This window comes from Vulpes lagopus, chromosome 23 (assembly GCF_018345385.1).
Source record: "Vulpes lagopus strain Blue_001 chromosome 23, ASM1834538v1, whole genome shotgun sequence".
In the NCBI taxonomy this organism is placed as follows: domain Eukaryota; kingdom Metazoa; phylum Chordata; class Mammalia; order Carnivora; family Canidae; genus Vulpes; species Vulpes lagopus.
Window position 1 is genome coordinate 57,097,986 of NC_054846.1, and position 13,242 is coordinate 57,111,227.

At 42.5% G+C, this 13,242-nt stretch overlaps 1 protein-coding gene across 4 annotated transcripts in view; it reads left to right on the forward strand.

Moving 5' to 3' along the window:
• Positions 1 to 453: 453 nt before the first annotated feature.
• Positions 454 to 13,242, forward strand: part of ZMYM4 (zinc finger MYM-type containing 4) — a 135,278-nt gene continuing 122,489 nt past the window's right edge. For 2 of the 4 annotated variants that reach the window (XM_041738044.1, XM_041738043.1), the window contains exon 1: positions 454 to 1,640. Coding sequence is in view for 3 of the 4 variants with exons in the window: in XM_041738043.1 (XP_041593977.1) it covers positions 1,602 to 1,640 (39 nt within the window). In the remaining variant the exon portion in view is untranslated. Of the gene's footprint in view, positions 1,650 to 13,242 lie in introns of all 4 variants that reach the window. The other 2 variants (XM_041738041.1, XM_041738042.1) reach the window with 2 other exon arrangements.

A 13,242-nucleotide genomic window follows, 5' to 3' on the forward strand; every position in this document is an offset into this window, starting at 1 on the left:
ACTAGCATCGCTACTTCCAGCAATAGCCTTAACTTCCAGGTGAGTTTCCAGCAAGGTGTGATGGATTGGGAAACTTTTCAGTTTCAAAACAGCTAACAAGTGACACAGCAAAGTCATAAATGATCTCTCATCCTGCGATTTCAGGAGTCACTCATTTGCATTTGAATGTTTCTTGCTTTGGGAGGGGAATGACCTTCAAGAAGCAGGTTTTTTTTTTTTTTTTTTGGTATTTCTTACTCAATAGTCTTTAAGCCATCATCATGAATTCCATGAGAGCAATTTTTCTCCGCTACAGGCGAGGGAATTAAATCAAGCCCACATTGTCTTCAGTCTTCCTCTGCTTCCATTTTAGGGCAAGATAGGCCCCAAAATCTAGGTCTCGGTTTTCTGCTTGGAACTAAGATGATCATCCCGAATTAAGTCAAAGTGCCGAAGTTCCTTGAATGCAGGTGCATGAGGACACACAACATCTGCAAACCACGTCTTCCAAGAGTCTCAACATCCTTGAAGCATCATGGAACTTCCATTTCTGATCTTCTGCATGGAGACTGACTTATCTTTTTTGTTTGGTTGTTTGGAAGGCAGGTTGGCGCACTGGAGAACCTTGGAAGGCTGATCCTGATTTCACACCGGCGTTTCGGTGCCTTGGGGCAAATAAATTGCTTTCCTGGACCAATGTCCCCATTGGGCGTCCTGAGCTCCAAGTCCACGCACACACTCTGAGGACGAACCATGGAGATCATCATCTCCGGGTGTCGGTTTGGGCTTCACAAATCCCCGCGGGGTCTGATGTGGAGGTCGGGGTGCTGGAGGGCCGCCCCTTCGCAGTGGGGCTGTGTATGGGAAGTCAGTGCGGGTCTCCCGGAGGTGATGGGCCTGTCCCTTCTTGGGTTGGGATGCCTCACGTTCAGAGGTCCACTGAGAACTCCAGCTCGTCGTCACTTTGCCTTTCCAAGGGTTGCCTCCGCAGCCAGGCGCAAGAGGGGGACGTGCACCCCTCATTGGCATCGCACCCAGTCCTCCAGGCTGTCATTCCATGGATTGCTTGCACGCCCCCCGCCCCCCCATCAGCGCGTCATGGTCCCTTTAAGGCAGCGGCCATAGTTGAGTGGTGGGAGCAGCTGCAGGCAGCAGAGAGGCCCGCAGGAATCGGCCTACCCTCGGCCACTCACCGCGCACGCTCGGGACCGGGGGCTTGGTGGGAAAGGTGGGCGGGGCCTGCGGCGCGCATGCGCACCCGCGGCGCGCGCAAGGGGCTGGTTTGGTGATCCCTTTAAGAAACCGCAGGCGGAGGAATTTCTGTGAGAGAAAATAATCCTGCTCCCGGGGCCCCTCGGAGGCCATTAACCCCCCGAGTCCCGGCCCCCTCCCCCGCCCCGCGTCGCCCCCGTCTCCCGGGCAGGCCCGACCGCCCGCGCGCGCGCCCGTGGGATCCGCGGCTCTCCGGCCCGGCGCGCGGCATCCGCCCCCTCCCCGCTCGGAGCGCCGGGGCCCGGCTGGGGCCCGGGAAGCCGCCGCGAGCGGCCGTGCCTGCAGTGTGGGCGGGGGCCGGGGGCCCGGAGGAGCCGCCGCCGCCGCCGCGGTTCCGAGCGGGGCCCAACATGGCGGAGAGAGAGGTGGAGTCCGGCCCCCGAAAGAGGGTAGGTGAGGTGAGGCCGAAGTCGGGCGGCGGGCGGCGGGCGGCGGGGGGGGGCGGGGCGGCGGCCGCGACCCGGGGCGCGCGGGGGTCGCTGGGGGCCCGGCCGGCGCGGCAGGGGGGGGCCGGAGGGGGGGCTGCGAGGGGCGCGCTGCTCCGTGCTCCTTCGGCAGGTGGGACAAAGATTGGCCGCTGGGCCGGAGGGGGAGGGGCGGGGGTTGTTGTTTGCTCTTTTATTTTTTTCTTTTTCTTTTAAATGATTTATTAAATTTTTTTATTTTGCCAGCGCTCCGGGGTGGGGGCGTGGGTTATGTTACGTGGAGCCGGGGAGGGAGGGTGTCAGGTTCTTAAGTGGCATCTTTAGTAAAATCAGAGTCTGGAAGTTTAACCCCGGGGGAGGGGGGGGGCGGGGAGGTCAGGTAGGGGTGGCAGTAGCGGGAATGAGGGGTGGACGGGGCTCTAGAGGAGGGACCTGGGGGGGGGGTCCTTGGGTGCCCCTCACCCCCCCATCGCGAATATATCTTGCTGCCCCCCTCCCCTCTCCTACCTCTCCCCCCCTCCCCTCTCCTACCTCCCCCCCCACCCCCCGCCCCGTAACCGTTATCAAGACCATAGCGGAGGTGGTGCTCTTACCTGCGTGCGGTGCGGACCTTGGCGTGTCTTGCCGTAGCGATCCCGGCCGCCCTAAACGTCATGTTGTAGGCTTAGCTTCCTTCCTTCCCGACGAGGAGCAGAGTGGGACAAGTTTTGCCCTAACGATGGGCCCCCACCCAACCTGCAGAGGTGAGGCTGGTGGTCCATGCGAGCCGCCGAGTGCCTTTCAAAGTTCGTCCTGAAACTTTTCTTAATTTTCAATAGTTTTTTTTTCTTTTTAATTTCATTTCCAGATGGAGAACAATACTCTCCATTGAGCCATATTTTTCAGTTTTTTTTTTTTTTTTTAAACTTCTCCCTACTTTGAGCATGGGGAGTTTAAAGTTTCCTATCGGGGAATCTTCCTTTCGGGAATGGTCACCCAGTGATCAAATTAGCGTGCAGCCAAAGCACGTAACAAAAATGTAACTTTTTTTTTTTTGATGGTGCCTGTTGGACGTGGTGTACAATTAGCGAGCTCTCTTGTATGGAATCGCGGCTAGTGTTTTGCAGCGCTCACCATGCGCCTGGCGCTGTGCTTTGTAGGAAGAATGTAACTTCACGTTAGCTACGTGAAACCCATTCTGCAGATGAAGAAGTAAGAGGCCTAGGTAGGTTAAGTAATTATACTTCAGATCAGAGAGCTCTGGGAGTTGGATTCAGGTTGGTCCCGACTACAATGCTTGTGTCCGACGCCAGGCTTAACGTTTCTTTCCTTTTAAAAAGCAATTTAAATTATAGGGGCTCCTGGGTAGTTCAGCTGGTTGATTGTAGGATTCTTGGTCTCAGCTCAGGTCTTGATCCCAGCCAGGGTCTCGAGTTCAAGCCCTGCCTTGGGCTCCATGCTAGGTGCGGAGCCTATCTAAAAACAAATCATAGGGATCCCTGGGTGGCGCAGCGGTTTGGCACCTGCCTTTGGCTCAGGGCGCGATCCTGGAGACCGGGGATCGAATCCCACGTCGGGCTCCCGGTGCATGGAGCCTGCTTCTCCCTCTGCCTATGTCTCTGCCTCTCTCTCTCTCTTTCTCTCTGTGACTATCTTAAATAAACAAATAAAAAAATAAAAAAAAATAAAAACAAATCATAAATAATCGAAGAAATGTCCGATCGTCCCGCCCCCCCCCCCCCCCCCGACAGTTTATTAGGAAATATTTTCCGTCACACAGCCAAATTGGAAAAATTTACAGGGAACGTTCGTATACCCATTACCTAGATTCTGGTTTTATCACGTATTTATTCGTATTATCTAGCCCCTTTATCTATTCGTTATTTTAATGCATTTCATTGTAGTATTGGGAGCAATTAAAATTTAATGTTTCTAGTCTTAGGTTTATAGAAGTTTAGATCTTCTTCACGAAATAATTGGTCACACTTAGAACAAGTGAGGCTGGAAAATAGATATTTAGTTTAAGTGTTGGGTATGGAATGCACGTGTTTTGAAATTTTAAATTACACTTCAAGCAGTGAGTCAGTTTAACCTGGATCCCCCTTATATTTGAGTCAACTCACATGGCATGTGGTCCACTAATTAAAATATATGGGGTAAATTACTTGAGATGTGTAAAGTTCATTCAAGGAGATCTCTGAATCCAGTTGCTACTAGTGCTTTTGTCATTCCCTTATGAGACAGAATGTTCTGGAAAACATCTATGCACTTTGGTAACAAATTCAACTAGATTTCACATACTTTTTCCTCTTTTAATACACTTTAAAGGTGCCACATGTATAGTAATCTAAAGTATTATATTTTAATATCATGTAATATATATAGCACTTTTACAGGTTTCACCCGTTACTTTACCATTTTCATTTTTTTTTTAAGATTTTATTTATTTATTTATTCATAGAGATGCAGAGAAAGAGAAAGAGAGAGGCAGAGGCACAGGAGGAGGGAGAAGCAGGCCCATGCCGGGAGCCTGACGTGGGACTCGATCCCGGGACTCCAGGATCAGGCCCTGGGCTGCAGGCGGCGCTAAACCGCTGCGCCACCGGGGCTGCCCATCCATTTTCATTTTGGAGGAAGGTTACAGTCATTCCCTTTTAAGCTCCATGATCCATTTTTTAAAGTTATTTTACTTTATTTGTTTTTTTAAGTTACGTATCTATCCAAAGCGGGACTTGAACTCACCACCCTTGGTTAGGAGCCGCATGCTCTAACTGAGCCAGACGAGTGTGCCTTCATTTTATTTTTGATACCTGGTTAGAATATTCAGTAGGGTTATCCTGAACTGTACACATGATACATGTGCTTTGTGGGTTCTGTATGTGTATTTTTTTTTCCCGTATGTGTATTCTAAACAGGTTAGTGGGGATTATGTGTTAAAGTGCAATATCTTTTTAAGTAATTTGACTGCTTTGAGGCAGCTAAAAAAATTGTCTAGGCCAAGGTAGTAAGTTTTGGATATTTAATCTGAAATTTGCATTGATGACATGGTATTGTATTTATGATGCTTCACTGCTTTGACCTTTATAATAATCATAAGTCACAAAAAGTTGTTAAGCACCTATGCTGGTTGTTGGACTGTAAGCTAGATATAATGCTGTGGTATTTATGATCATCTAGGACAACATATTCTGGCTCTCTTGCTAAGTTGTGAATTCTTTTAGGATAGGGCTCATTTCATTGCATTTTTGCGGTCTCCAGCGCCTGTGACTTCCACGTAATAGGAACTCAAAAAGACGTACCATTGATTTTTGGTGGAATGTTCACCTGTTGCAGTACAGGGTGGGAGGGCTTGGGTACCAAGTTATCTGCTTTGTAATTTTGGGAGCTTTAGTAAATCTTTTATAGCATTCTTTATACTGCAAATTGTCTCCTATGGATCCAGATTTAGGGATCTTCTGATTGTTCTGGATTATGGTTAGATGGGAGAGTGTTTTTTAAGACCCTTGGGTTAATAACCTTAAATTCTGTGGAGGCCTGCCTGGTGTCTTATTTTTATGCTTGTGGGCAATTAGAACAATAGGCATTCATTAGATAAGGTTGATTTGATTGTATTCTGACTATATTGGAATGCCAGTCTTTGAATTCGGGAACCTGGGGAAGCTAAGTATGTGGGTGGGTCAGCATTATATCCATCAATCATTGCCAGGTTCATATGAAGTTCATACACACATACATTCTTTATTACTTTAAAGTTAGAAGCCCCGGTGGCTCAGTGGTTTAGCGCTGCCTGCAGCCCCGGGTGTGATCCTGGAGACGCGGGATCGAGTCCCACGTCGGGTTCCCTGCATGGAGCCTGCTTCTCCCTCTGCCTGTGTCTCTGCCTCTCTCTCTGTGTCTCTATGAATAAATAAATAAAATAAATAATAAAGTTAGGATATTTTGGGGGTAGCCCAGGTGGCTCAGTGGTTGAGCATCTGCTTTTGGCCCAGGTGTGATGCTGAAGACCCAGGATCGAGTCCCACATCGGGCCCCTGGCATGGAGCCTGCTTCTCCCTCTGCCTGTGTCTCTGCCTCTCTCTCTCTCTTCTCTGTGTATTCTCATGAATAAATAAATCTTAAAAAAAAAAAAGTTAGGATATTTTTGAGATCTTATTTATGCATTTTTTTTAGATTGTAGAATTTTTATTTTCTAACATAAGTTTTATTTTATTTTTTTTTTAACATAAGTTTTAAAATTCATTAGGCTTGTTGTAAATAGTGCAATTATGTTATAATGCTATAATAATACACTTACAAAGCACAAGATCTCACTAAATCTGGTGGCCATATTTTTTGGTGAAATCCCTATATCTTTTCAAAGTTTGCATACAGAATGATGACTTTAGTAAATGTATGTTACTACATGGTCTAGTAAGTTGTATCCATTCTCATATTTAAACTTTTTTTTATTAAAATTTTTAAAAAAATTTTTATTTATTTATGATAGTCACAGAGAGAGAGAGGCAGAGACTCAGGCAGAGGGAGAAGCAGGCTCCATGCACCGGGAACCCGATGTGGGATTCGTTCCCGGGTCTCCAGGATCGCGCCCTGGGCCAAAGGCAGGCGCCAAACCGCTGCGCCACCCAGGGATCCCTAAACTTGTTTGTATATTAAATTTGAAGCATAGGAGTTTGGTATGCTGAAGAGAAAGATAAGCATATGTATAAGTAGTATGCTTACCTTTTTGTAAAAACTGACTGTTTTTGCTTTCCCACATATGTGTCTATACTTGTGTGTATGTGTGAGCTTGAAGAAAGTTGTGGAGGCGACATGTCTGTTAGGTTACGTTTTATTCATTATCTTCAGTGGGTAGGGATAAGGAAGGAAAGAGAGAAGAGGGGAAGTTTTGGGAAAATGGAAAAATACTCATGGTATAATATTAAGTGCAAATGTAGACTATAAAATGTTATCATAAAAAAATGTTATCATTATTGTAAATATGTAAACACTGAATATGCATGTAGAAAGGAATACAAAATAATGAGTTGATTTTATCATGTGATGGGATTATGGAGAACTTCTGTTTTGGGTTTTAATACTTTATAATAAAATAATTGCAAAAGGTTGATGATCCTTTTTAATTTCTTAATGAACTTTTATTTATTATTTTTTCATTTATTCATGAGAGACAGACAGAGAGAGAGAGAGAGAGAGAGAGAGAGGCAGAGACGTAGACAGAGGGAGAAGTTGGCTCCACTCAAGGAGACTGACGTGGGACTCGATCCCGTGACCCCAGAATCACGGCCTGGGCCTAAAGCAGGCGCTAAACTGCTGAGCCACCCAGGGATCCACGTCTTGATGAACTTTTAATCTTTTATTCTTTTTGCTAAATGTGTTATTTAAAAGCATGATTTTTTTTTTGTATTTGTAAGTCACATGTACACAATGTAAAGCATCTGCTTAAAGAATGCATTGCCTCTATCTAGGGAGCATTTGAAGAGACATTCTATTTTTTTTTTTTTAAGATTTTATTTATTGGGATCCCTGGGTGGCGCAGCGGTTTGGCGCCTGCCTTTGGCCCAGGGCGTGATCCTGGAGACCCGGGATCGAATCCCACGTCGGGCTCCCGGTGCATGGAGCCTGCTTCTCCCTCTGCCTGTGTCTCTGCCTCTCTCTCTATCTCTCTGTGACTATCATAAATAAATAAAAAATTAAAAAAAAAATTAAAAAAAAAAAAAAAAAAAGATTTTATTTATTTATTCATGAGAGACACACAGAGAGAGAGGCAGAGACACAGGCAGAGGGAGAAGCAGGCTCCATGCAGGGAACGCAATGTGGGACTTGATTTCAGGTCTCCAGGATCAGGCCCTGGGCTAAAGGCTGTGCTAAACCGCTGAGCCACCTCCGAGCCACCTCCGCTGCCCCTATTGAATTATATTTAAATTGATGTGTAAATTACTTCTCAGGAAGCATCAAAATACATTCTAGTTTGAGATAACCTTAAAACATATCTTCACAACTCACAGGTTTATTTTTAAGAAAGCATGTATTTTAAAGGTATGATTTATTTTAAAGATAAAGTGCTTCCTTTGAAAATGGAATGATTTTCTAATTTGATAAAGACAATGTAAGGAGATAAATGTAAAATTGCAATTTTTTAAAAAAGATTTTATTTATTCATGATAGACACAGAGAGAGGCAGAGGCACAGGCAGAGGGAGAAGCAGGCTTCATGCAAGGGGCCCCATGTGGGACTCGATCCTGGGTCTCCAGCATCACACCTAGGCCAAAAGCAGATGCTCAACTGCTGAGCCACCCGGGGATCCCCTAAAATTGCAATTTCTATGGATGTTTAGTGAGTATTTTTGAATTCTGTATTAGGAGACCAACCACTCTTTAAAGAAGACTGACCTTTCCTTTAAATATTCTGATTATTTTACTGTGCATTAACTGATTATTTTAGCAAAGGAGAGAGAAAAGAGAGCATTGTAGCATAGTATTACGTTGAAACATATATAATTGCTAATACTTGACCATTTGACTTATAAAAACGCATTTTTTTTAACAAGTGGTAATTTATTAAAAAGGTTGATTGAAGCATGTGCATTGGTGACTTCAACCTGAACTCTTGGTTCGATACTGATAGAAGTAATCTGCTTTAACATTCTCAGAAAAACTGTGCAAATCAATGAGTCACTTGTGGATCCTCATCTGAAAACATCCCAAGTCTTAGCACCTTCACTGCAAGGAGTTTTTCTTCTTGTATTGATTCTCAGACTCGTGGTAGGCATCTGAACTGGTCCTTTGCGCCTGTGATGAAGTCCGCACATACTACCTTCTCCAGAGATTTTACATTGTGGTTGGTTAGACTAATTCTAATTTGGTGAATCCCTACCTTTGCTTCCATGGGTGTCTTGCCAGTATCTTTTTATTTTATTTTATTTTATATTTTATTTTATTTTATTATTTTATTTTATTTTATTTTATTTTTATTATTTTATTTTATTTTATTATTTTATTTTTTAAGATTTTATATATTCATGAGAGGCACAGAAAGAGATGCAGAAACACAGGCCAAGGAGAAGTAGGCTCCCTACAGGGAGCCTGACACTCCAGGATCACACCCTGGGCCCAAGGGGGCACTAAACTGTTGAGCCACCCAAGCTGCCCGAGCATGGACTTTTCAATCCCTAGTGTTTAGCAAGATTAGGATAATAACATCCACACCCATTTATGCTTGGGAATATGCATAATGTTATTTTAATTTCATTCTTATCATCTTTCTGGCCTCCTGGAAGCTTGAGTTAGCTACTTTCTTGCTTTTGACCAAAGATAATACCTGAGCAAACCTTTTCTATCCAACATGGACTACCCACTATTCTTCCTACTCTTTGAGGTTAAGGACCATATGTGTCCAACCTTTTTCTTTTTCTTTTTTTTTTTAAAGATTTTATTTATCTATCTATGACAGACATAGAGTAGCAGAGACATAGGCGGGGAAGAAGCTGGCTCCCTGTGGGGAGCCTGATGCAGGACTTGATCCCGAGACCCTGGATCACCACCTGAGCCAAAGGCAATTGCTCAGCCACTGAGCCACCCAAGTGCCCCTTTGTTCATCTTTCTTTACATCTCCCAGCATGTCTTAATTTAAATGTGATACACACTCATACTTGCAGGCATACTGCACATTTATAGGCAAAAATTGAAAAACCCTTTTTATTCTCTTTCATAATTTGATATTAACATAGAATGTAAAATATAGACTGGTATAGTGAAACCCCATATTCCTGTTACCCAGCTTTGACAGCTAAACAGTTCTCAACATTTTGCTATTCCTGTCTCATCCAACTTTTTTTTGTGTGTGTCAAAATAATTTTAAAGAACTCTTAGGCATTGCATCATTTAATCTATATATACTTATGCATGTATTTCTAATGAGAATTAAAGCTAAACAACTCCAATACTACTATACCTAGTAGAGAGATTCTTAATTCAATCTATGTTCAGATTTCTTTGATTCTCTAAGTTTTTTTTTTTTTAACCGTTGGTTTGTTTAAATTAGTAAGATAAGATTTACCAGTTTATTTGGTTTATCTGCCTCTTAAGTTTCTCTTAACTTCAGCTATCTCCCTCCCTACCGTGTACACCCTGCACTTTTCCCCATGCTATTTCTTTGTTGAAAAAACTAGGTCATTTGTTCAGGAGGATTTCCCACATTCTGGATTTGGCTACTTGAATTCTTGTGCTGTTTTAACATGTTCAATTACCCTTCGTATTTTCCTACAAATTAGTAGTTACGTATAGAGCAGTGGTTCTCAACTTTGGCTGAAACTTGAGAATTAGCTGGAGAGCTTTTACATATCCTGATTCTCAGGTTACATTTCAGATTAATTAAATCAGAATTCGTGGGTGAATTCTGGGCATCAATATTTTTAAAAATTTCCCAAGTGATTCACTCTGCCAAGATTGAGAACTTGAATTGGTAGAGCTTTATGAGATTTAGATTCATTTTCTTTTTTTTTTCATTTTCTTTAAGAAAGAAAAATTCACGAATAAAGTGATATGTAATTTATTTCCAATCAGCTTAAAGAGTGAAAGGGTATGCTGTTTAATAATTATAGTGGCATAATAGCCATAAACTGGGACTGTCATGGACAAATTAGGGTATATAGTCACCCTATTAAGATGATGCTAGTAGATGGTGAATTCTTGTTGCATTATACTAGGAGGTCTAAGTGGTTGTTACACTTTAGTGATACTAAAATTGATCAATTTACATTCTGCCAGTGGAATCTAAGCATAGTTTTTTTTAACTTCTCACCTAATGAATTTATCAGCCATAGATGATTATTTCCTAGATCTATGATTTCATTAGAGGAGTTTTTTTTTTTTTTTTTGTTTTTTTTTTTTTTTTTTTTTTAGGAGTGGTTTTTTTAAAAAGTCATTTCTTCTATTCACTGGAATTCTTCCACGAAGAATTTCTTCATCAATTATTTGATTACCCTGTAATATTTGTCAGGAAAAGCGGAGAGTAAATGCTTAATTTTTCCCTTTTGTTTATCAACTCTGAGGAGAATAAATTGATGGTAAAAGTGAGGGCTGGGAGGTGATAGCATTGTGAGCACATGGATTTTGATATGTTTGATGTATTTAAATCTACTGTGGTCAGTATTCTTTTTGATGTTTAAATTTGTCATATTTTTTTATTAATGGCTATCTTTATTAGTATCCTAAGGCTGCATAACAAATAATTACCAATTTGGTGGCTTAAAAGGCAGAAATTTATTCTCTCTCAGTTCTGGATGCTAGATGTCTAATATCAAGGTGTCAGCAGGGACATGTTCTCCCTAAAGGCTCTAAAGAAGAATTCTTCCTTCTTCCAGCTTTTGGAAGGATTCTAGAAGCTTCTGGTGGGTTGATTTGTTTTCCTTGATTTGTGACACTCCAGTCTGCCTCCCTCTTCACATGGCCTTCTGTATTTTCTAGCTCTTCTAAGGATATTCTTCATTGGATTTAGGGTCCAGCCTAATCCTGGATGATCTCATCTCAAGATCTTTACCTTAATTACATCTGTGAAGACCCATTCTGCTCACATTCTGAGCTTCTGGGTGCACATATATCTTAGGGGCCACAATTCAAGCCACTACAGTTCACCCTCTTGTCCCTGGAACTTCACATCCATCCTATATGCAAAATACATTCATCTGTATCCCAAAATCCCCCAAAGTCTCAGCCCATTATAACGTGAATTCTTAAGCCTTAAATCTCAGAAACCCCCAAATCTTAGCATCTAAATCATTTCGAGATATGAGTGGGATGACCCATCTAGGGTAAAATTCCTCTTTATCTGTGGCCCTTTGAAACCAGAAAACAAATTCTCTGCTTCTAACGTACAATCCTGGGACAGGCATAGGATAGACATTCCCATTCCAAAAGGAAGAAAGTGGAAAAAAAAAAAAAGGAAGAAAGTGGAAGGAATAAAGGGACCACAGGTCCTAGTCAAGTCCATAACCCAGCAGGACCAATTTCATTAGGTTTCAAGGCCTGAGAATGATCCTCTGCCCTCTATGTTCATTGAAACACTGTACACCCCTGCTTTGAGGCTACTTCTCTGACTTCTTCTGTGTACCTTTGTTTTTCTTGAAGGGTAGTACATGTTCACACAGGAGTAGCTTTATTACCTCTTTCCTGCTGATAGAATTCCAGAAGTAAGACAGCTTTTTCATTTTGTCTTCTTTGAAGTTTAGGCTGGCAATGTTTTTGTTGGTATGATAATGTTCATAAACTTTCAGTCTCCTCCTTATGTAAAGGGGATCCACACAGGTAGACAAGAAGGTTCTCCATAGATCTGGATAACCACTTCTTTACTCCTGACTTAAATTGAGGTGACCGATTGGACACATGAGTCATACATCTGATATATTCAGCAGATAGTTGTCCAGGTATACCTTTGGCCCTTTCCCTAGATAACATTTTTCTAATAGTGAATTTCATAATTTCAAGCATCCTCTGTCATATGGTTGGGCTGAGAACCGTCCAAATCAAGAGTTGTTTCCTTTTTGCTTAATATTTCCTCGTTTTCCTTTATTTCCTCTCACTTTTTAGTCTTAGCAGCAAGAAGAAACCAGGTTGCACTTTCAACACTTTGCTTGGAAATCTTAGTAAATGTCTGAATTCATTGCTTCCAAGTTCTGCTTCCTACCCAGTATCGAACACAATTCAGTCAAGTTTTCTACTACTTTTATAACAGCGATCACCTTTTAGTTCCCAATAATGTATTCTTCATTTGCTTTGGAGATCTCACCAGAAACACCTTTAACGTTCCTATTTTCCCTAACATTTTGTTCATTCTTTAAGATGTTATGTTTTCCCTTCTTTGTTCCTCACTTCCTTCTGAACCTTCACTAGAATTTCCTTTAATGTCTGTATTTGTATCAACCATCCTTTGAAGGCAATCTAGATTTTTTTTTATCATGCTGCCCCCCCCCCTTTTTAAAGATTTTTATTTATTTATACATGAGAGACACAGAGAGACAAAGACTCAGGCAGAGGGAGAAGCAGGCTCCATGCAGGGAGCCCGATACGGGACTCAATCCCAGGACTCCAGGATCACATCCTGGGCCAAAGGCAGATGCTCAACTGCTGAGCCACATAGGCGTGCCCCCCCCCCCCCCCTTTTTTTAAAAGTAGGCTTCACTCATGATCCTGAGATCAAGACCTGAGCTGAGATCAAGATCTGGATGCTTACCTGACTGAGCCACCCTGGGGCCCCTTTTTTATGATAGTTGACAAATTGCCTCTGTTATGCTTCCTAAAATTAATCCCGCATCTCCTAATTTCAATTCCAGATCTAATTCTAATTTTTAGGTATTTATTACAACAACATGCCATTTCCAGGCACCAAGATCTATATTAGTTTTCTAGGTTTGCTGTAAGAAATAGCCACAAATTTGGTGGCTAAAAACAACAGAAATTTATTCTCTGACAGTTCTGGAGGCTAGAACTCCAAAGTCAAGGGATCACCAGGGCCATACTCTTTCTGAAGGTTCTAGGAAAGAACCTTTGTGTCTTTCAGCCTCTGGTGTCCTTAGGTATTCCTTGGATTGTGG